Source organism: Globicephala melas, chromosome 17 (genome assembly GCF_963455315.2).
Source record: "Globicephala melas chromosome 17, mGloMel1.2, whole genome shotgun sequence".
Lineage (NCBI taxonomy): Eukaryota > Metazoa > Chordata > Mammalia > Artiodactyla > Delphinidae > Globicephala > Globicephala melas.
In genome coordinates this window covers 24,447,837-24,471,712 of record NC_083330.1, presented here as the reverse complement: position 1 = coordinate 24,471,712, position 23,876 = coordinate 24,447,837, and the positions used below count along the sequence as shown (strand labels likewise).

At 37.5% G+C, this 23,876-nt stretch overlaps 1 protein-coding gene across 2 annotated transcripts; it reads left to right on the top strand.

Moving 5' to 3' along the window:
* Nucleotides 1-2,334: 2,334 nt before the first annotated feature.
* On the top strand, nucleotides 2,335-23,289 carry IMPA1 (inositol monophosphatase 1). Of its 2 annotated transcripts, none has more exons than XM_030839184.2 (9): nucleotides 2,335-2,435; nucleotides 5,401-5,518; nucleotides 5,898-6,031; nucleotides 7,861-7,965; nucleotides 9,155-9,200; nucleotides 11,453-11,561; nucleotides 13,374-13,482; nucleotides 20,547-20,698; nucleotides 21,565-23,289. In XM_030839184.2, exons 2-9 carry the CDS (start codon nucleotides 5,456-5,458, stop codon nucleotides 21,678-21,680), a joined length of 834 nt encoding a protein of 277 aa, XP_030695044.1. In that variant the 5' UTR covers nucleotides 2,335-2,435; nucleotides 5,401-5,455; the 3' UTR covers nucleotides 21,681-23,289. The 2 variants fall into 2 exon arrangements, with proteins under 2 accessions (XP_030695044.1, XP_060143193.1); XM_060287210.1 differs by having other exon boundaries at nucleotides 2,338-2,435; nucleotides 5,456-5,518.
* Nucleotides 23,290-23,876: the final 587 nt, after the last annotated feature.

The following is a 23,876-nucleotide window of genomic DNA, read 5'->3' as shown; positions in this document are numbered from 1 at the left end:
ACCTGACCCCTCTGTAACCCCAAACCACCTTGGCGCAGCAGACAGTCTTCGGGGTTGGGAACACCAGCTGCAGATGTGACTATAGCTTTAACAATTGCCCTTTTGGGAAGCCAAGATCAATGCACTAGGTACCAAGGTCTCTGCAGCCATCTGAACCACTCACAGCACTGGACAAAAATCTTTTGGATTGTGTGGGACCAGTTTGCAACACTGCCAAAACCAGATCGGAGCACTAGACCTCCCTGTGTACTAGAGGATTCTTCATTTTACTTTCAGTCAGGCATTTGAAAGCAGAACAACCTCCTTGGACTGAAAAATCCCTGAGTTACTTGAGGACAATTGTAAAGTAGCAGCTGAGGCTCCTAGAAAAAGATTGTACTTCTTGCTCACTAGAGGTAGGAAGCTTGAAATGGTTTTAATTTGAAGGAATGAGATATTCTATCTACTCTTCGATTACACCGATATTAGCAGCTTTGTTTATTTAAACGGGACTTAAAGAGGACTCAAATGACATTTCTGCAAATGCCTGGAAAATTTTATTTGGTTAAAAACCAACACTTGTCACCACAGAGTTGGCAAGATTTTTATTTTAAGATGATTGACAATGAAGAACCAAAAAGCTAATTTCTAAAGTTTTTTTTTTTAGTTTTTTTAATCAAGAAGACAAAAGCATCATTTGCTAGACAAATTGAGGTGTTCAAATCAGATACTTAGAAGGAGACAAAGTTCTGGCTTTTTGTGAGGTTTGGTCCCAGACTCCATGTCATTCATTTTTGAGAACTCTCATTTGCAACACATTGGTGACAATATCCTGTCTTTTTTTTTTTTTTTTTTTTTTTGCGGTACGCGGGCCTCTCACTGTTGCGGCCTCTCCAGTTGCGGAGCACAGGCTCCGGACGCGCAGGCTCAGCGGCCATGGCTCACGGGCCCAGTCGCTCCGCGGCATGTGGGATCTTCCCGGACCGGGGCACGAACCCGCGTCCCCTGCATTGGCAGGCGGACTCTCAACCACTGCGCCACCAGGGAAGCCCGAAGTGGAACTATTTTAAGGACCATAGACTAGTCCTTGTATTTCATGTGATGCAAGCTTATCATACTATGTATTCCCTGAATATGGACTTTGGAGTCAGTGTGTTCTACTCTTTGCTCTTGCTGTGTGACTTGAGGATAAATAACTTCCCCTGAGCCTCAGTTTCCTCGTCCATATGATGAAGCTGATCATATCTTCTCATGGAACTGTTGCAACCTTTAAGTAAAATAATGCATATGAAAACAAAAGTGCCTGAAGCATGGTAAGTCCTCACTACATGGTTACCAAATGAATTATTGAGAATAGGGGCAGTTAGTTGGTTCTGGCCAATAAATGTCTGTCTGTCTACCTATCATAGGTTTACTATAGTGTATATTGTTGAGGAGGAAGAAAACTTTCCTCTAGGAAACTTTCTAAGTTCTTCTGGCTGGTCTAAGAATTAAATTGACATGAGACAGATTTAACAGGAGAAAATCAAATTTAATTTTATACATATGAGAATCCTCCACACATAAAGGGGCCAGAGACCCCACGTGCATGAGAGGGTCAGAGGCAGAAAAGTAAAATGAGGACTACATGCCATCCTGAGCTAAGGAAATGAGATGGGGGCCTGGGGCTTCCAAGGACAGGAGGATGATAAGAAAAGCAGATGTTTGGTAATTAGATATTTGCCCTACCATATAGATGGGGCCCTTTAGATAAAGCATATCTCCAGTAATAACTCTTTTCTGAGAAAAATTTCCAGTTTAAATTCTTCTAGGTAGTTAAGGGAGGGAGAGTATTTTCTCTTTCACTCACCAGGTCTCAGTTGCCTTTAGCTCAAAATAATCCTCATGCAAAAATGGAACATTTGGGGGACGCTCCCTTATGAACCCCTACAATATGTATATAGTGTAGGTTTACCCAGCACAGTTTTAACAAAAGTTGCAAAGCTAGAGTCGTATCTCCAGTTTGTGTTTTGCCAAAAGGGTAGCATGGAATAAAAGACTGGGACAAAGAAAGGGAAACAGGAAAATTGGAAGGAATGGAAGACATAAGGGATGGGCAAAATAGAGGAAAGGAATTTTTTTTAAATTACAGAAGAATGTACAGGCAGGAGAAAGAAAGTCAGAAGAACCACAGACGAAAAAGAAGAGGTCAGATCTGGAAGGACCAGGCGGAGGGGGACGGGTCAGGAAGCGATCACCAGCGCAGCTTGGGTCTGGGGGTGGGGCAGGGAGTTGGGGGTTGGAGGGCTATGCTCCGTTGTGGGGCGGGGCCAGAAGAAGACGAACCCCGTGGGCGGGGCTGCAGGGGCGGGACTTCCTGTCGGAGGCGTTACCAGCCTGACCCTCCTCTCTCTCCGGAAGAGGCCAGCGTTGGATGCGGCTGGTATCTTAGCGAGCCTCTAGCCCTTCACCCAGAGGTGAGACCTTCCTTCCTGCGATCCCGCACCAGCCCTTGGGCGGGGTCGTCGGGCGCTGCGGACGCGGGCGGCTCTCCGGAGTGGTTTGGAGTGGGTGGGCTCGGTCAGCGGTGCGGGGTGGCGCCCAGCGACAGAGGCCGCAGTTGGGGCGCCTTCACCCCTGCTGTTTTGTCTTGAGCCACGGCTGAGTGACACCAGGAACGGTCCCTGCGTGTGTAGCGGTTTCGCCCCCGGGATCTCGCTGAACCTTTGCGGCAGCTTGTGTAGAATAATTCCCTCTTTTTCACTTTACCGATTCCAAAGAAGCTCAGAGAGACCTGGCATACGTCCAGGGGCGTGTAGTCCCGGTGTAAGCCCCTGATCCCGTGCTGTCCGCAGTCCCGCTGCTGGGGACAGGTGGCAGGAAGGTGGCATGGCTCCCACCGCAGGGAAGGTGGGAACCAGGACAGAAAAAGTTGAAAATGTTTCATGTGTTTGTCTTTGAGAAAGTGAAGGTGAACAAAATGTGTTCCTTTTTGAGATATACTCAAAACTGGTTGGAAAGATAAGGCATGCACGCAAATGACCGAAATGTAAGGAAACATTCCTGAGTGCCCTAAGAGTGATGTACAAAGTTTTATGGGGTCTTCCAGGCTTGGGTGTCCTCTGAGCTTCTCATAGCATGTTCCCTCCTAAGGAATGTCATTCGGACTCAGGACTCAGTTGTTGCCTACTCAGGTGACTTGCATATTTAAATCTGCAGGCCATACCTCTCCTCTGAGGTCAGGATGCATACAGTCCGCTGCCTAATTGACATCTTCTTTTGGTTTCACAAAGGTTCCTCATTCTCTACTCATTAAACTTTTGTTCTCCCGACCTCCTACCCAGATCCCAAATTTGACTCTTCTATTGCTCCGTGTTTCAGTAAATGTCACCATTATCCATTCAGTTGCCAAAGTGAGATATCTGGGCATCATTAAACTCTTCCTCTCCCTCATACTCCATATCCAATCTATTGCTAAGTGCCCTCAGCTTTACCTCCCAAAGCAAATATCCCCACTGTCTACTCTTCCCTCCACCCTCTAATCCATTCTGTTCAGCAGCCACAATGTAGTGATTCCTCATGGCTCTCAAATCAAAATCTTACCTCTAAGGCCTCGCTAGGGATGAGCCCTACTATCCCCCGGCCTCACCCCTCCCCCATTTCTCTTGATCTGTGAGCTGTCACACTTAGGCCTTTCAGTTGCTCTTCACATACCAGGAGTCCTGCAGTTGAGTTAGTTAATACCTATTCTCTTGTCCGTCAAATCTTGGTTGAACCATGTTCTTAGGGAAACCGTATCTGGTACCTAAGACCAGGTCAGAGTTCCCCTGTTACATGCTTCTCATTGCACTTCTGCGTAGCCTTTATTGCATTTGTGATGTTGCATGTGGTCTGTGATTTTTTTTTTTGATTAATACCTGACTACCCACTAGAGAGTAAGTGTGAACTCTGCCTGTTTTTCCTCACTGTGATGCATTGCACAGCATATAATAGATATTCAGCACATAGCTCTTGAATGGTTAAACAGATTATGACTTCTGGGTGGAGAATCCCTAGAAGAAAGGGTAGCTTTTGAAGTGAGCCTGGAAAAATTGGTAGGAGATATCAGTGCTGTTAGTACAGGGAGATATGAATGGCTTAAGCAAAGTTTCTGGCTAGAAAGCAGATTCATAGTGAGAACATCTAGTTCTGTTTAAGCCTAGAAGAAAGAAATGGGAGTAAGTAAGAATGAAAAAATAAAGTTTGGAAACAATTCTTGAAGTGCTCTAAGCAGTTACTCCTATAACTCAAAAAGTGGCTTCCTTTTAAAATTATTTAAACGCTCATATCAAGAAGAAGAAGCAACTAGCAGAAACAGCTCAAAGTATCTGTCCTTTGTCCTCCCTTCCCTTCCCCTCCCTCTCTTCCCCTCCCCATTCCTATACTGTGAGCACCATGATTGGGATTTCCGACCAGTCTTCAAGGTGAAACTCTGTGTAAGTTATTCTCAAATATAAAGATGACAAAATTAGGGTTGTTTTATAAATGATCCACATTTTTCTGAGTCTGACAGCTTGAAAAGCTTCACTGTCCTGGGTGCAGGTTTGAGAGTGTGGTCAAGCCAGTGGTGAGTTAGTTTAGTCTTCTCTTCAGAAGTAAGTGGAAAGCTGGACAGTTCAGAAGACAAAAATGTGTTGTTTTTTTTCCTCTCTGAAACTTGAGGAAATTCCTTTTTTACTTTATTGTTATTTTTTTAGTCCTGGAATTTTCTTTCCTCAGAATGTTATGATAGAAAGAGCAGTGGACTTTAAATTCAGAATTGAGTTCGAATTCTGACTGGGTCATCTGTCTAATAAAGCAAGTTATTTATAATCACTGAGCTTTAAGTTCTTCATCTTTACAACCTCATTAAAAATAAATTTGCATGTATAAAGTACTGAACTACCTGACATTCAATTAGTACATGTGCCTTCTACCCCTTCCCTTCAGAGCTTCTTTAATTTCTATCTGTGGCTAGTGGAATGCACGGATGCCAAAACTGCAGATACTGAAAACTATCTGTGTTCCCTGTGTTCTTTCTCTAATTTTCACTTTATTCTTAACCCAAACATGCACCTGTCTTTTAAGATATTTCTTGTGTCCTTTCTTCTCCATTCCCTAGACCAATGCTGTTTTTTAAAATGTTGTATGGTATGGGCACTTTGGGAGACACTTTTATAGAATAAAATTTTATAGAATAAAATAATTTTATAGAATAAAATAAAATTTTATAGAATAAAATTTTTTGTTATGAAAATGTTTCTACAATAGAAGTGAAGTAATTTAGATAAAAAGTGTTTCTTAATGGACCTGTGAGTGAATACTGAAAAAAACTGAACTCTAGAATCAGGTAGAGGGTGAATCCTGAATAAAAGTATGTTGCAAATTGAGCTGTTTTTGTGACCTAACTATTCTATGATTAAGATTTTTAGAGATTTGTAACTGCTGTATCTTTGTACGTGTTAAATCTGTTCCGAAGATGGCTGATCCTTGGCAGGAATGCATGGATTATGCAGTAACCCTAGCCAGACAAGCTGGAGAGGTATGAACTGAAATCTTTTCAGCCATGATGTGTTGGATGTGGACAGCGTGTGGTTGCCTTGTTAAACAAAACATATACTTTGATTAATCTGTATCTGTTTTCATTTTATTGAACTTTAGTGGAGTGATAGTTTAATTTTGTGTCATTAAACTTTTTGTGATGACAGTTGTGAATCTAAAATAGGATGTAAGATTCTGTGATTTTATACCTAGAAGGTCATAACCCCTAAGGATTTATTTTATTTACACTGTGGTAAGAAATATTTAAGAATATCATTTAAGACAGATTGAATGTTTCAAACCATTTCTGTATTTCATCTTTTAGTTTGATTTAAAATGACTTATGCTTTTCCTATTTGCTTACCAAAAAATCTTTTTAGATGGCTCGTGAAGCCCTAAAAAACGAAATGAATATTATGATCAAAAGTTCTCCAGTTGATTTGGTAACTGCTACTGACCAAAAAGTTGAAAAAATGCTTATCTCTTCCATAAAGGAAAAGTATCCATCTCACAGGTATTTCTTATTTCAATTTCTTGTGATAAAAATGAAATCTAGGTTGGAGTCAATAGTACTAGACAGAAATTTTGATTTTAGACTCAGTAATTGACTATACTTAATTTAAGCTGAACGGGAATTTATTTGGAGGGTGTTGGGCAGCTCAGGAGCCCTGAGAGCAGGGCTCAGGTGGGAACCAGGGAGGAAGGCAGAGCTGGTTAGGATTGGGTTAGGGTTAGGGTTAGGGTTAGGGCTAGGGTTAGGGTTAGGGTTAGGAGCCATTGCTTCAGATGCTGCTGGTAGCCTCACTCCTGACCCTGCTCACTTTGGATATCTTTACCCCATTAGCTCAAGATTACAAATCCTGGGCAAGAACATCTGCTAGCTGAACTGAGATTGTTTGCCTAAGCTCACATTTCCAGGGAGCAGTGAACAGGGCCTATTTGGATTCCTTTATAGTAAGAGGAGTGTTTGGATGCTGGGAAGTTGACGTGACAAGTGGCTGGCATAGACAAGATTTAAAAGTTCAGTTTTATTCTCTATATTGCAAACTTTTTTAGGTGCTAAAGTCATGGTATCTTTAAGGAGTTTGAGAGAAAATACTAAAATCAGGGCTTTCTTTATAGGCACAGAAATATAACCAAAATATTGTCATCATTTTAAGGGTTTAACATTGTCATTCTCTACTTCTTCGTGATCATGCCATTGGCCATTCCTGGTATTTTAGTCACTGAGGAGAAAAAAAATGTTTAAAGCTAAATATATGTCTTCTCAATGAAAAGGTTTATAGCCAAGAGAAAAAGAGATACAAGAAAATTATGATAATGATTATTAGGACTGTTCAGTATTGAATAAAGGACATAAATAAAAAAGAAAGTAGCAACGGAAAGAAGAAATCCAGTGAACTCAGACACCATTTACAGAATTCACCTGAGATTTACTGTGTAGCGTGTTTTAGGAAAGCATGTAAACACAGTAATTTTGGTGGGTGATTTGCTTTCTCATTGACTTATTTAATGTTCTGTATATTATCTACTGCTGTATAGCAAGTTACCCTAAAAACTTAGCAGCTCTAGACAGCAAACATTTATTATCTTAGAGTTTTCTAGGGTCAGGAATGTGGTAGTAGCTGGGCTGTGTTGTTCTTGCCAGGGTCGCGTAACGTCATAGTCAAACTGTGGGTCACCTCAGGCTCAACTGGGGCTGAAGGGGCCATTCACTTATGTGATTGTTGGTGACTTCAGTTCCTCATGGGTTGTCTGCGGCAGCTCCGCTCAGTTCCTTACCATCTGGGCCTCTCCACAGAGCAGCTGATAACATGGTGGCCGGCTTCCCCCAGCGCAACAGAGGGAAGGGGAGGGAGGAAGAAATAGAGTGAATAAGATGGAAACCTCAGTGCCATTTTGTGAACGAGTCTTCCAAGTTGCACGTTGTCACTTCCACTTTGTTCTATTGGTTAGAAACGAGTCACTAAGTCCAAATTCACACTCAAGGCAAAGGGTGTTAGGCTCTACCTCTTGAAGAGAGGAGTATGAGAGAATCTGTGGACTTATTTTTAAAACCTCCACATTTCCTTAGTAAGTTCTCAGCAACAAATTCCCTTTTCAGCATGTGTGCCTTCACTTATCCTGGCATTACATTTGAGAATTTCAGATTCTGTTATTTTTCACATGACTTTGTTCTGGGGGAAGTAAAACTTTCTCACTTTCATCAGTCTGCAGGAAAAACAATAGAAAAGTGTAGTGTACGGACTTTTGTTGTGTTTTATAGTAGACCCTGGGTAGCTTAAGGTTTGAAAATTGTTGAAAGCAATGTAAAGATTCAGAGTTCGTCACTTTTGATTTTAGTTTCATTGGTGAGGAATCTGTGGCAGCTGGGGAAAAAAGTATTTTAACTGACAGCCCTACGTGGATCATTGACCCTATTGATGGAACAACTAACTTTGTACATGGGTATGTTTTAAAAATTTTAATATTGTAATTGCTGTTACTGTATTAACTGAATGGACTGTTGGATATTTTGTTCACAAACATATATACTTTAGAGAACTGTGTAAATTGTAGAGTAGTTTGTAAGTGTATTATGCATAATTTTCATCAGCTATGGAAGAGGTGATGAAGTATTAATGTTGTAGACTTGTCTAGTGCAGGGAAGTGCCCTGTTTACTATTCTTTTTCTCACTGTTGAAACCACATAAAAATGTATGCAAGCAACATTGCTCCTTTGAGATTAATTAAGGAAATAACTAACTCAATACTGGAGTGTTGTCTATATAGAATGGGTTCAATCCAGGAGAAAAAAACTGTTAAAAAGAGCATGGGTTTTAGGATGTATGAATCGTGACCTTGAGCAAGTTGCTTAATCTTTCTAGGCCTCAGTTTTTTTTTTCATTCTATAAAATGGGCACATTAATGGTACCTGCCTCATAGAATTGCTTGTTGATGGGACTCAATGAGTTGTACATTTATATAAGAACTTACTCTAGTGCCTGGCACAAAGTAAGTATATAACTCAGGATATTTAGAAGAAAGCCTGATAGAATTGCCAGTGAGAGTTCAAATGAGTAGCCTAGTTTGGTGGGATGACACATAGTTGTTATATTTGAAGTTACCATGTAGCTAGCTGTATGTATCTTTACTAATAGAATTGTTAAAGCCATAAAGCTAAGATGTAGAATCGTTTTGTGATGGAATGTTAATGTGGAAAGATGCTCATAATATTATATAACATAGAGAAGATTATAATATATAGTATGATCCCATTTTTGTTAAAATTAAAACTATATTAATGGAATTCTACATTTAAATTGTATGAAATGGCATACAGTGCCAAGTGGCCTTCCCACTTCTGACCCCAGCTTCTCAGGACCCATCTCTGGAGGTGACCATTGTTATCAGCTTCTTGTGAATCCTTTCAGAGATGTCTCATGCCTGTAGAAGCATCCTGTATGTACGCATCTGTATATTCTACCCTCCCCATCCCCTACGATTTACACAAAGGGTTGCATACTGTACACACAGTTCTGGGGGAGGAGGGATAAGACTGTTCATATGAAAAAAATTGTAAGCAGTTTTATTATGAAAACACATGTTTGTTGAAAATAAGTTCTATTTTGATAAATTTGTGTGTTTTTTTTTAAAGATTTCCTTTTGTAGCTGTTTCAATTGGCTTTGTTGTTAATAAAAAGGTATGTTGTTTAAATTTATGGTTGGTAAAATGCCTTGCTCTCATTTTCTGAGAAAAGAGTAAATGTGTCTCCATAATAAATTTAGGTTTGTCTCTATTCAATTTATGTAGCTGCATTATTTTGAAATAAACTGCAGAACTGTTAAACTTGTCATGATACTTTTTCCAGTGAAGAAAATGTAATGTTTTCTGAGAAGATTTTATAAGGAAAAAATACACACAAATAACTGAAATATGATTCAGTATTTAATCATCATTATATACATGATAGAGTCAGATAAGATAGGCGTTGATGTAGGGTCTGAAATGCTTAATGGAAGAGGTGTGCTTTGAGCTAGGAATGCTTTAGTAGGCATTGTGAAGGGAAACATCAGGAAGTGGAAGGGGCCAAGCATGTTTAGAAAATGCAGACTATGTTCAGGAACCTGAACACTTGCTGTCTCTAAAGCCCAGTAGAGTACAATCTCTACCTGTTGCATTTCCGTGCTGTTTGGGTATTTGATTGATCAAAACACGAATGATGTTTACTAACATCTTACATAACTGTCTTCAAGGGGCTTGAGATATATTTGATCAGCATGTACACAAGAGAGTTAAGAAATCTCTGAAAATAAAAACACAGATTAGTGCAAATGAAATCTTAGGCACAGGATTGTGTTAATCACTGAGAACATTCAAAGGGAGATAGGTGAGCATTTCTCATTTAATCAGCCCTGGGCTGTTGAACTCCCAGTTCAGTGCAAGAGTTACACGTGTGAACAGATAAAGGTAATATGTGGTGGAACTGTGAAAAAAAAAAATACTATGAGAACATGAAGAGGGTGTAACCAATTCTGCCAGGAGTTGTTTGGGGAAATCTTCATACTAAATGTAATGGGTCTTAGAATTTGGTCATGTGAGTTGGGTCATAGCAAATTAGGGGTTTGCCAGATAAAGAAGAAAAGGAAAGCATTTTAATCAGAAAGAACAGTTTGGAGAAGAGCATGATGTGTGTGGGGAACAGTGAGATGTTCATTGTGGGCAAACCTCTGGAAATGGCAGGAGCAGAACCAATGAGGTGAGTTAGTTGTCGTCTTGCCGTGAGGCACCATGGCCTGTCCGTGTCAGAACATTTAGATTTTGTTTTTAGGTGGTAGGAAACCAGTAGAGGTTTTTACGTGCAGAGTGACAGATAATTCCAGCAATGTAGAGGTCACACCAGAGGGGCCGGTGATTCTGAACTCAGATGGAGGTGGGGAGAATGGCTGAGGAAATGCCAAAAATCAGGAAGTGTTTTCAAGATAAAATTGGAAGGAAGTGACTAATGGGGAAGGAATGAGGCGTGAGTGATCAGATAGTGAGTGAGTTTGACCTCCTCAATTGAGGTTTCTGCAAGCCTAGGTTCTGAAGCACAGCTACTGACCTGTTAAGATGGGGTTGGTGGGAGCCACAGTTAGAGAGGTAGTTGAATTTGTGGACTGGAAAGAACAAACCTGTAAGAATCGAGAGAGCTAAAAGGGAAATGGAAGAAGAGGAAGAATGAAAAACTCTGGGGAACACAACTTTTAGGGGTTAGGCAGAGAAGAAGGTCATAAGAAACTGTGACACCAAGACAGATCAGTGAGTGTAGTAGGAGGTCTAGGAGAATACTGCCAGTAACACGGAGTATGGGATTAACTGGTGATGGTTAGCAGTCTCCAAATCTTCAGAAGACGCATTTGGTCAGCAAGAGTGCATTGATGATCTCTTTGCAAGGAGTTTCAGGAGATGCGTGATCAGGGAAGAAGCCAAATTGTAGTGTAGTAAGAGAATGGGAGATGCAAAGTCTAGACCACTCTTTGGCAGTGAAGAGAAAAGGAGAAGGTAACGTTTTGAAGGTTTTGTGAGGGAGGAAGAAATTTGGCGAGAAGTCCCGGAATGAAAGTCCAAGAGAGGAGGGATCAGTTGATGGAGCAGTTTTTCAGAGAAGTTTAACAGGAAGAAGGATTCACCCTAGAAAACAGGAGCAACCTGTCTTCATCTGAGGCAGGAAGGAGAGAGGTCAAGGTGGGTGCCCTTAAATTTAGAAATGGATGAGACAGGAGTCAAGTGTTTGGGTCTGATGACTTCTTTCCTCTGACTAAGCTGGGAATTAGCATTTTAAATACCCATGGTTTAGCCATTTGAAAACATTATTAGTATACCAGATTTTCTTGTTACTTTCTTAGAAAAAGTATGGATGACATGAGAAAGAATACTCAGGTTTGGTAAAGGAAACTTGTTTTCCTTCTGCAGATGGAATTTGGAATTGTATACAGTTGCATGGAGGATAAGATGTATACTGGCCGGAAAGGAAAAGGTGCCTTTTGTAATGGTCAAAAACTACAGGTTTCACGCCAAGAAGGTTGGTTTATCCTCTAATTTTTGGTGTGATTGATATTATGTATTCGTATGCTACTGTTTTTGAATGTTAACCTGTAGAGCTCTCCAAGTGTTAACTGATTCATAAATTGTGTCTGTTTTCTCTGTACTTTTTAATTGTGACCACAATTTTGGATGTAGTAGTGGAAGCAGGGGAAGCAAGTGCGATGGAGCAGAAGACACTTGAGGCTTGCGTTTTGTCAGGGGCTGGGGAGGAAGATGAGTAAGAATGACTCTCTGCCCTCATGGCCTTCATGTTTTATTGCTTCAGCCACTGCATCTCAAATTCTTTGTAGAATTCCTTTGTTCTGTTGCCATTGGGCCCAGTTATTAGTAAATTGAGGGGGAAAAGGCACTTCAAGTTGGGAATCATTAAAAATGAGGCATAAAACTATTATATATAGGATGCATAAACAACAAAGTTCTACTGTATAGCACAGGGAACTATATTCAGTATCCTGTGATAAGCCATAATGGAAAAAAATATGAAAAAGAATACATATATATGTATAACTGAATCACTTTGCTGTATAGCAGAAACTAACCCAACATTCAGTTATACATATATATATTCTTTTTCATATTCTTTTCCATCATGCTTTATCACAAGATATTGAATATAGTACCCTGTGCTGTACAGTAAGCCTTGTTGTTTATGCATTCTGTGTATAATAGTTTGCATCTGCTAGTCCCAAACTCCCAATCCTTCCATCCCCCTTGGCAACCACAAGTCTGTTCTCTATATCTGAGTCTGTTTCTGTTTTGTAGATATGTTCATTTGCGTGATATTTTAGATTCCACATATAAGTGATATCTTGTGGTATCTTTCTCTTTCTGATTTACTTCGTTTAGTATCATAATCTCTAGGTCCATCCATGTAGCTGCAAATGGCATTATTTCATTCTTTTTTATGGCTGAGTAATATTCCATTGTATGTATATACATCTTCTTTATCCATTAATCTGTTGATGGACATTTAGGTTGTTTCTGCATCTTGGCTATTGTAAATAGTGCTGCCATGAACATAGGGATGCATGTATCTTTTCAAATTATAGTTTTATCTGGATATATGCCCAGGAGTGGGATTGCTGGATCATACAACAACTCCATTTTTAGTTTTTTGAGGAACCTCCATACTGTTTTCCATAATGGCTGCACCACTTTACATTCCTGCCAACAGTGCTACCATTTAATTTTAATTTTTGTCTTTTTCAAATCTATATATAAATTATTTAATTTCTAGATTCCACTTTTTTTTTTTTTTTTTGCGGTACGCGGGTCTCTCACTGTTGTGGCCTCTCCCGTTGCGGAGCACAGGCTCCAGACGCGCAGGCTCAGCGGCCATGGCTCACGGGCCTAGCCGCTCCGTGGCATGTGGGATCTTCCCGGACCGGGGCACGAACCCATGTCCCCTGCATTGGCAGGCGGACTCTCAACCACTGCACCACCAGGGAAGCCCCCTAGATTCCACTTTAAAAAAAAATATGTAAGACGTTTGCTCGTTTCCCACTAAATGTGTCATGCATGCAGGCAGATTGGTTATATTCTGTACTTTTGGGGGGGTGGTGTAAGGAGCTAGACTCTTTTTGATGATTATAAAAATGATGATAAAATAACTAAAAGAGATAATAAATTGATAAGTATTTTAATATTTAAAGACTTAGAAAGAAACAAATATGATACAACTAGAAAGAGGAATAAAAATGTCCAATTTGTTCTGAGTTACAAGTGTCAAATTTTTTATCAGAATTCTTATTAATAAACTCTAATGATTATTTAAAACATTTTCTTTTAGATGTTACCAAATCACTCTTGGTGACAGAGTTGGGCTCTTCCAGAACACCAGAGACTGTGAGAATTATTCTTTCTAATATGGAAAGGCTTCTTTGCCTTCCCATCCATGGGTAAGCTCTTTTCACTTTTTCCCAAAATTTGAACATTCTATGTTAACATTATAGATAATTTGACATTCTAAGGAATGAATTTTTCTTTAGAAATGAAATTTTTAATTAATAGACATGGGATCAGTACCGTAATTCTAATTTTATAATGTAATTTTTAAAACTTTTATTTGAAAATAATTTCAAATTTAACAAAATTTTCGGAAATAAAAAACTACAAGAAACAAGAGTATACACTTTATCCAGATTCACCTATTGTTAGCATTGTACCCGTTTGCTTTGTCATTTTATCATTCTTTCTTTTCTCTGTGTCTGTCTCTCTCTCTCTCTCTCTCTCTGTGTATGTGTGTGTGTGTGTTTGTGTATACTCCTTTCTTTCCCTGAACTATTTCATGGTAAATTATTTAGATTATGGCTCTTTACCCCTAAATACTTCAGTTTGTTATTTCCTAAGAATAAGGATACTCTCTTCCATAACCACAGTACAATTATTGACTTCATGAATTTGCTCTTTATCTAGTCTACCATCCATACATATATAGCTTTGTCAGTTGATCTAATAATGTCTTTTATAGCATTTTTCTTCCTCCAGTGCAAGATTCAGTCTAGTGTCAGTATTATGTTTAGTTGCCATGTCTCTTTGGCCACCTTTAATCCAGAACATTTCCACAGCCTAAGTAATTACCCGCTTCCTCTAAGTTTTCAAGTTATTTGCATGGAGGTATACAAGGTAGAATCTTATAGTTTATTTCTGGCCTCTCTGTATCAGTAGTTATTTCCCCCTTATCATTTCTTATTTTGTATATTTGTGCTTTCTTCTTTTTAAAAAGTCTTGATTAAGTTACTTGGTGGTTTGTCTATTTTATGTTTTTTCAAAGAACCAGGATTTTGCTTATTAATCTGGTCTACTGTTTTTCTCCTCTGCTTTATTATTTTCATCATTGTGCTTTCTTTTTGTTCATTTTGTTGTTTCCTTTATTTTTCCTTTTTAAGTAGAGAATTTATTTGTATGCTTTGATTTTTATTGATGTAAGTATTTAGGCTATGAATTTTTATCTGATTACTGCTTTAAATGTATCCCATAGATTCTGATGTGTTTTCATTTCAATTAATTTTCACAAAATTTGTTACTTCTGTTTGTATTTCCCTTTTCACCCAAGAGTTGTGTTCTTAAATTTCCACGAGGAAATGACTTTTTTTGCTTTTTTAATTTCATTTTTAATTTGTAGTTTTATTACATTGTAATAAATATATATTATGGAACTTTATGTTTTCTTTGTGCCCTGTATATGATCAATTTTTGTGGAACTTCCATATGCACTGAAACAAAAGTACATTCTGTATTGTACTTTGATGTTTGAACTTGAAATCTGCTTTGACATCAGAATTGTGCCTGGTAAATCTTTGTCCACTCTTATTTTTAGTCCTTTTGAATCACTGAGTTTTAAGTGCATCTCTTGAATACAGCATAGAGTGGAGTTTTGCTTTATAATCAATTTGAAAATCTTTTTTCTTTCCATAAAAAAGGTAGGCTTACTCATTTATTGATATGACCGTTTTGTTTGGTCTCAATTCTGTTGTATTATCTTACATTGTAATTACTTTGTATATTATGTTATAGTTACTGTATTTATTTGGTGTATCCCCTCTGCTTTTTTTCTTTTTAGAAATAGAAATTTGTGAAAGGTTCAATTTTATTCTCATGGGTTTCTTTTATATTAAAACTCTTTATAATGCTCTTAATATTCTCTTTTCTTACTTGACCATTTACTCTCTGTAAAGGCTCCAGAACGTTTTGGCTTCCGCCTGTTACCTATATGACATTCAGTGATTTTACTCTACTTTCCCCTTTTTCTCTCCCTTTTCATCCAGTTTTTTAAGTTGCATTCTTTATACTTTGTCAGACGTGTTATTATTACATATTCTTTCACCCACGGTCCCATCCTGTGGTCTTAGTTTTTGACTTTATAAAATGCTCACAGTCCTTCCATGAAGTTTTCCTGGTGTCAAAAGTTCATAAATAACAGAATTAAAACCAGCGAATCACTGAAGTATAATTAGTAAAAGTTTATTGTGAACACACAAAAAGACAGTTTGCAAACCAGGAACACCCTGACCAAAACATGAAATGAGGCTCAGGCATATATTGTTATAAAGAAGCTTATAAAATGAGAAAGCAGTGACTATTTATTCTTCACAGTGATTGGCTATAATAGAATTTTTTTAAATGATAGGGAATTGATTAGTGGTTACCTCATATCAGCCTTGAAAAACAACTTAAGTTTTGCTTGTCATTTCCAGAATCATAAGCAAGAAATGACCCAGGTTGAGGTAGTTTTGCAAAATATGCTAAATTAAGCTTTGTTTGCATGACTAAACTGGTTTTGTCTGCTCAGGGAATTTTCAAGGCTGGTCTCTGTTTGTTTTTGATTTAACACCAATCACCTTTAGATTAGATGAAGCTCATCTCTTAGTAGATTCCTTGAGAAGGGCACATGTACACAGTATTCCATGAGATCTGGCACATTCCAAACTGTTTTTCTATGGTCTTGAAACGTGAAAGACAGCTTGGCTGGATAGAACATCTTTAGTGAAAGAAAGTATAAAGTACATTTCTTTTTTTTCTTTTATTTTTAGAAATTTATTATTTTTTATTTATTTACGTTTTGCTTCGTGGGTTTTCTCTAGTTGCGGTGAGTGGCGGCTACTCTTCATTGCGGTGTGTGAGCTTCTCACTGTGGTGGCTTCTCTTGTTGCAGAGCATGGGCTCTAGGTGCACGGGCTTCAGTAGTTGTGGCACGTGAGCTCTAGAGCGCAGGCTCAGTAGTTGTGGTGCACGGGCTTAGTTGCTCCAAGGCATGTGGATCTTCCCGGACCACGGATCGAACCCATGTCCCCTGCGTTGGCAGACGGATGCTTAACCACTGTGCCACCAGGGAAGTCCTGAAGTACATTTCTTAAAAATGCTATTACAGGGCTTCCCTGGTGGCGCAGTGGTTAAGAATCTGCCTGCCAATGCAGGGGACACGGGTTTGAGCCCTGATCCAGGAAGATCCCACATGCCGTGGAGCAACTAAGCCCGTGTGCCACAACTACTGAAGCCCGCGTGCCTGGAGCCCCTGCTCCGCAACAAGAGAAGCCACCGCAATGAGAAGCCTGCGCACCGCAATGAAGAGTAGTCCCGCTCGCTGCAACTAGAGGAAGCCCATGCGTGGCAATGAAGACCCAACACAGCCAAAACTAAAATAAGTAAATAAATAAAAAACCCAAATTAAAAAAAAAAAGCTACTATACTGTTGCCTTGCTTTGTATGTTATGAGAAATCTGATGCCAATTTAATCTTCTTGGCTTTTAAATTATTTCATTTTTTACTTGGAGGCTCTGAGAAAAATTTTTTTCTTTTAATCTTCCATGGCTGACACTTTTATAACGGTATATCTTGGAATTGCTCATTCTGGGATGTTTTCTCCCTATAACAGGTAGATTCATATCTTTTTTTTTTTTTTTTCTGGAAAGTTTTCTTGAGTTTTAGGTTTAAGTATTAGTTCACTTCTGCTGTTTTCATTTTCTTCTTCAGAGACACCAGCAGGAACATTAAATCTTCTTTGTTTCTTCCCTTGCAGCCACTTTCTCTCCGACCCATTTTACTTCTTTCTTTTATCGCTTTTCCTCACTGCCCTTTATTAAGTTTTCATTTGCATCTGTTCTCTTTAGGGGACCTTGCGATTTAGTCTTCTTTTCTGATAGAATTTTGTCTTTTTTGTCCCACTTCTTTTCTGAGTTCGGTCATCTCTTGTTTTATTTTTTCCTTGTTTTATTTTGTTTTGTTCATTTCTGTGCTTAATTTTTTGCAGAGACACTTGATGAGTCAAAAAAACCCCAAACACTTTTATTAGCAATGTCTGATGTTTCACAGTAGATTTGTGTGGATGTGTCTGCTTTTTCTGTCTCTGTTCACTTTGCAATCTGGGTTCCTGGTTTCAGAGCTCCTTATCCTGTCAGTTCTACCCTTCTGTATAGGTTCTGTTATGAATTTCTGCTAAGTGGTGGTGGGAGGTGAGGATTGGCATGTCTTGTTTCTCTTTCATTTCTCAGGATCTTTAATTTTTTCACTCTTAGCTCCTGCTTTTCCTTCACTTTGTCCCAAGAGATACCACCTCCTTTTATTTTAAATTGAAGTATAATTATATATTAATTATAAATGACATTTATGAGGCAAAGTAAATCATTATGGGTCAATTTCCTTTGTGTAATTTTTGGGGATTTGTTTAATGAAATGCACTGTATTTGTTTACTTTAATGATGTTTTCTGGTATCATGCTTTAGGGAATAATTTCTTCATAAATATAGCTACTATTTTTTGAGGCTCTTTTATATGCTAGGCCCTCTGCTAGGTGCTTTACGTCTGTTGTTTCTAATCATTGCAGCCAGAGCCAAGGTAAGTTGATATTTCCATTCTGATGACAAGAAAGCTAAAATTTGAAGAAGAAACTTTTTCAAAATTATAGTTTTTAAGCAACTGAGTAGGGGAGCAAACTCAAATCTGTGTGATTCTGAAGATAGTCTTTTTTACTCTATACCATCCTAGCTGTATAGGAGGATCAGACAAACATAGAATTCAGGACACATATGCAAAATCTAGACCACAGCCTCAATTATTTGGTAATTAATAATATTTAGTAATATTTGTCCATAAAAGAATATGCTTTCTGATCAAAAGACCTCTTGACTGAGAGCCATTGATACACATCAAAAGTAGACAGAAGCATACCGTATATGCTGTGCTGGAAGAACTGCCTATATAGCATTGTTCTTCCAGCCTAGGGTTCTATGTTTGAATAGAATACCAAGAGATAATTTGTGAGCGATCTTGGTATTTTCTTTCTATGACATGAGATGTGAACTATCACATACCCTTGAGAAGAGGAGGAAAATACACCATTATTTATAAACTAAAAAAAGCCACTAAAGTTAATTTGGGTTTATATATTTGGAAAGCAGTCAAACACCTATGGAAGTTTATTGAGGTTGCTAGTTCTTTCTTAAATTTGATATATAGTAAGAATATAGGCAGTAAAATATATTTGAAATCAAGGCATCATGTAATTCTGATCCTTTTCTAAAAAGAAAAATTGCTTTGGCATGAAGGATGTACTCAGGTGCAGTACTTTTTTTATTTTTAAGAAACTAAACAAATACCACATTAGTCATCAATTTCTCATTATTTCTTTTTTTTTATTTTAATTTTATTAGGGTATTGTTAATTTACAGTGTTTTGTTAGTTCAGGTGTACAGCAAAGTGATTCAGTTATACATATACATATATTCATCCTCTTTTAGATTCTTTTTTCATAAAGGTTATCCCAGAATATTGAGTAGAGTTTCCTGTGCTGTACAGTAGGTCCTTGTTGGTTATCTGTCTTACATATAGTAGTGTGTGTATGTTCATCCCAGTGTGTGTATGTTCATCCCAAGCTCCTGATTTATCCCTCCCCACTGTGTCTCCCCTTTGGTAACGATGGCTTGTTTTCTATATCTGTAAGTCTGTTTCTGTTTTGTAAGTAAGTTCATTTGTTTCATTTTTAAAAATTATATTCCACATATCATATGATATCACTCATATGTGGAATCCCCTTATTTCTTTAAAAATAAATAGTGAAGGAACTCAGTGAACAGACCTGACTGCTTTATTTTCAGGGGTTTAAATTAAACAACTAAAAAAGAAGCTTGAGTAAAACCCATTTGAAAGTAGTAACTTACAGATATGATGACCTCTTCTTCTTAAACATTTCAGTGTGTATATTTTTGATAAAAGGGACATTCTTTAACATAACCACAATTACTAAAATCAGGAAATTAAGTTTGATACATTACCTAATATAGTGACTTAATTCATATTTTGAAAGAATTCTAATCCAAGATCCAATCCAGGATCATACACTGCATTTAGGTGCCATTTCTCATCAATTTCTTTTAATCTGGAGCAGTTGCTTAGTCTATCTTTTATGACCTTGACATTTTTGAAAAACATAGGGTAATTATTTTATAGTATGCCTTTTGATTTGAATTTGTTGGGTTCCCTCATGATTAGATTTGGGTTATGCATTTGGGGCAGGAATGCTACAGAAGTACTGTTATTTCCTTCTCAGTGCATTATATCAGGAGGCACATGGTACCTTTTTGTCCCATTATTGAATATTAACTTTGATCACTTGGTAATGATCTTGCTATCTTTCCCATTGTAATTATTGTGTATCTTATAGGGAGATACTTTGATATGTAAATATCATTCATCCACTCATTTTAGCGTTTATTTTTTATTTATTTATTTATTTATTTATTTTGCGGTACGCGGGCCTCACACTGCTGTGGCCTCTACCATTGCAGAGCACAGGCTCCGGACGCACAGGCTCAGCAGCCATGGCTCACGGGCCCAACCGCTCCGCGGCATGTGGGATCTTCCCAGACCGGGGCACGAACCCTCGTCCCCCTCATCGGCAGGCACACTCCCAACCACTGCGCCACCAGGGAAGCCCTAGCGTTTATTGATGATTCTTTCCTGAATCAGTTATTATTATAATGGCTAATAAAGTAATGTCTGTACTTACCTTAACTTGATATATTTCCAAGGAAAAGCTACTGTGAGAAGGCAAACCTGAAATAATCTTTCCAGGCAGGCCTAGATCTAAGCAGAGCCCACCAGTGCTGTTATCTCTTTGGTCACGCGTACTGATGCCCATGCAGTTGGGGATGACCGGGAGTACATTTTCACCCTTCTATAAACTACTTGTATTGTGGGGCTATTGTCCCTGGGTTTAGACCACAATGAATATACATGCATACCATGATAGTAGAATTATAGAATTTTCTTCAGTTTTTTTCCCCAAAATATCCTTGTTTTATAGTTTATGTTACAAATGATTGCTTCATAGGATTAGTTTTGTCATTTATATAGTGCATCATGACTGTTGCATCAGGCAACACTTAAAAGAAACTGAAGTTAAGGAGGAATGCCTTATTTGAAATAATTTCTTTTTCTATCTTATTTTTAAAATGTTATTTGTTAGGATCCGAGGTGTTGGAACAGCAGCTCTTAATATGTGCCTTGTGGCAGCTGGAGTTGCAGATGCATATTATGAAATGGGAATTCACTGCTGGGATGTAGCAGGTGCTGGTGTTATTGTGACTGAAGCTGGTGGAGTACTCTTGGATGTAACAGGTAAAATTATGGGACAGTAAAGCATTTTTCTTTCCATATCTGTTGGACCTTCCTCTATATATGGCTTTTTTCCTTTAATGTTTGTTACATGTTATACCTCAGCTCTTAAGGCAAAAAAAGCCAGTAATTTTCTACACAATCAAAATAACAAACATTGCGAGATAGAGGCAAGGATAAGAAGCTAATGGTAGCATGGAATTAATAATGATAAATGGCTTAGCCTCTTCAAATATGAGTATCAGGAATTCTTGAGAGACTATAGAAAAAGTCAAGAAGGTCACTGAATCTGAGAATTGTACCAAGAGTTCTCTGAATGGTGACCATGGTGGTGGTTGAACATGGACTTCGTCCAACATCACTTTCTGCCTTGAGCCTAGAGGGGCTACGTATTTCCTCTGCGCTGGTGGTGAGATTTTTAAAAGAGCGAACCTGGGTTAAAATAATTCATCAATGGCCTGGGAGAAAGACAGCAAAGTATTAAGGAAATGGGAAGGAGAGTGGTGTGAAAATGCATTGGAGTCAGATTTTCTGTCCATAGATTCCCAAACATTAAAGAGGTAATAAGAGTAATAAAAAGAAGAAATAGAACACACAAAAGGTGAAATAGAGAAAAGATGACATTTTCCAGACTAGTGTGATTGAGATACCAGTTCCCTCCACAACTGGTATTTACTAAAAGAAGGTGCTTAGAAACTCATTTATGTATTATCAAAGCTTAAACATTATGGTTATGTGACAGCATAGATCTTTTTAAAGATTGTCGAAAGTATTAAAATGTTATGATTGACCATAGTACATATTGCTATGCAAGTTTTATAGGAATTACTTTTGTACAGGATATAACCATGTTCCATATTTGATTTTAGGTGGACCATTTGATTTGATGTCACGAAGAATAATTGCTTCAAACAATAAGACATTAGGAGAAAGGATAGCCAAAGAAATTCAGATAATACCTCTTCAAAGAGATGATGAAGATTAATTCTAACAGCTTCACACATTCAATCAGTTGCATCTCTCCAGGTTTGCTGATGGTGTTACAAAATTCAGGACATCTGTTTCACTTGAATAATATGATTGGTTTAAATTGTCGTCGATGTCCAGATTAAAAATTGCAACTTGTTCTGTATTTTACTAAGAGTAGGTATGCAAGAATGGCTGAAATGTTTGTTTCATGGTTTTAAAAATTTTTGCGTGTTAAGAATGTACTTTGGGAAAAATATGCAGGCAGTTGATGAGACAGGTATCACATCAACTGAAATAGTCAATTAGCAATTTAGAGTTTCTAAGTATTTATGAGCCTCTGAAATCTTGACTTAACTATTTATGTTCGTATGCATTCTTAATTACAAAGTTAACTTTTTGGAAAATTTTTTTTCTTTAGTTCCAAAAGCCATACTTAACTAAATTTGTAAGAAGTATATAATGAGTACTTCCTAGACCAAGGTTTCTTTCTTTGCAGAGAACCGTGTTTTATTAATCAGTGTAGCACCAAACATGGTACCTGTTAAATAGTAGGCAATCCAAAAATAAGCATTGAAAGAATTAATATTTTAACGGTAGCAATTCCTAGTTGCTACATAAAGTAATGAGCTCATCATTCTGTAATTTTACTTCAGAATGGAAGTAGAAATTATCTAGTTTGGAAGTAGAAATTATCTAGTCATCCTTTTTATATTTCACATTACCATTCCTTTTAACATTTCACATTACCATGCCATTTCAATTAACTGTACCTATACGTCCTGATATATTTCAGTTACTGTACCTCCTGATATCATTTGTTATTGTGGGCATTTCTGCAGTTTATATGTTTTTCAAAACACTGCATTGCAGTATTTGTTTGGATTTCTTTAAAGTCCATATATAAAAGAGAAGAAACAGTTTCAGAAAAGCACTTTCATCAGGTATCTGATGTAACTAGATACTGTATGACACTTTACTAAACTCAAAATCCATGTTTTCAAGATGATCTGGCTGAGCACAGGAACCTGGCAGATATACTGCTTTGTTAATATTGAACTATTTCTTTCTTCCCAATCTCCTTATTTACCTTTGTTGATTCTATTCAGCCTTCAAATATTCCTTAATAGTCTTTGGCTTCTCAAACTCAAAAAGAAAATTGTTCTGGTTCATAGATACTTTTAAAAGAATAACTTATTGCTTAGCCTTGTCCTTTGACACATGAACAGTATTAAGTTTTGTTATAGGCTCATGTGAGCCTTATATTTGATGAAAAGAGAAGTGCTTCTATAAAGTTTTCAAGACAGGATTGTTTTTTTTTTTTTAATTGTCGTGCACATCTAATACATTAAATATCTATGAACCTAAGATTTGAGTATTATAATTACTGTATTTGTACTGTTGGTCAAATGCATCTCATACTGTAGTATTCTAAGACAGGTTGTTTTGCAATTAAATATATTGTGATTAAGAATATGGTCATGAATAAAATTTTAACTAAAAAGTATATATATGTTATAGTCAGGGTTTATAGTCTTCCCAAGTGTACACACACACACACACATAAAATATACACACTTGAACACCCCTCCTTTTTAAAATAAAAAATGAGCTCATTCTATCATGTACTTATGTGTGAAGTGTTCTTTGGATTCAATATGAATTACTAGCTATTCCTAGAAATAATTTACAATGTCTGGGTCAGTAGTTTGCCTGTGATATATATCATTTTGACTCAGTTGTCCTTCATTTCAAGATCTAATCTAGAGCCTAAGATACAATGTTTAAAGAAAGAAAAAATAATCATTTCAAATTGTTTCTCTTTGCTTCAAGTTCATATCCCCCTATCTTTACCCTGCCTCATTTGGAAAAATTAATTCTTTTGTTATCCAATTAATACATACACATAGTTCAAAATTTCAAATAATATACAGAGCTCAGAAGGAAAGCAACATTTTCCTATCCCATTCCACCTCACCCCTAAGTCGATCTCCCCAAACTCTTTAAGTAGTTTCTTTTGGTATTTACCTCCATCTTAAAAAAAAAAAAAAAAAAAGATAAACATATTCTGTTACATCTTTATTTATTGACTTTATTAATTATCTATTAACTTGCTATTATGGAAGATGAGGATTTTGTACTCTTAACTCCATGAATTACTTTTAGCTCCTCCTTTCTATTCTTCTAGTATAGTGATATCTATTATTTGTTGTTG

Bases quoted from the DNA above. Each gene is read 5' to 3' on its own strand.
- IMPA1 (XM_030839184.2), top strand. From the start codon at position 5,456: ATGGCTGATCCTTGGCAGGAATGCATGGATTATGCAGTAACCCTAGCC. The intron at 13,483-20,546 runs GTAAGCTCTTTT...GTTATTTGTTAG, and splicing joins CTTTGCCTTCCCATCCATGG to GATCCGAGGTGTTGGAACAG. The intron at 20,699-21,564 runs GTAAAATTATGG...ATTTGATTTTAG, and splicing joins AGTACTCTTGGATGTAACAG to GTGGACCATTTGATTTGATG.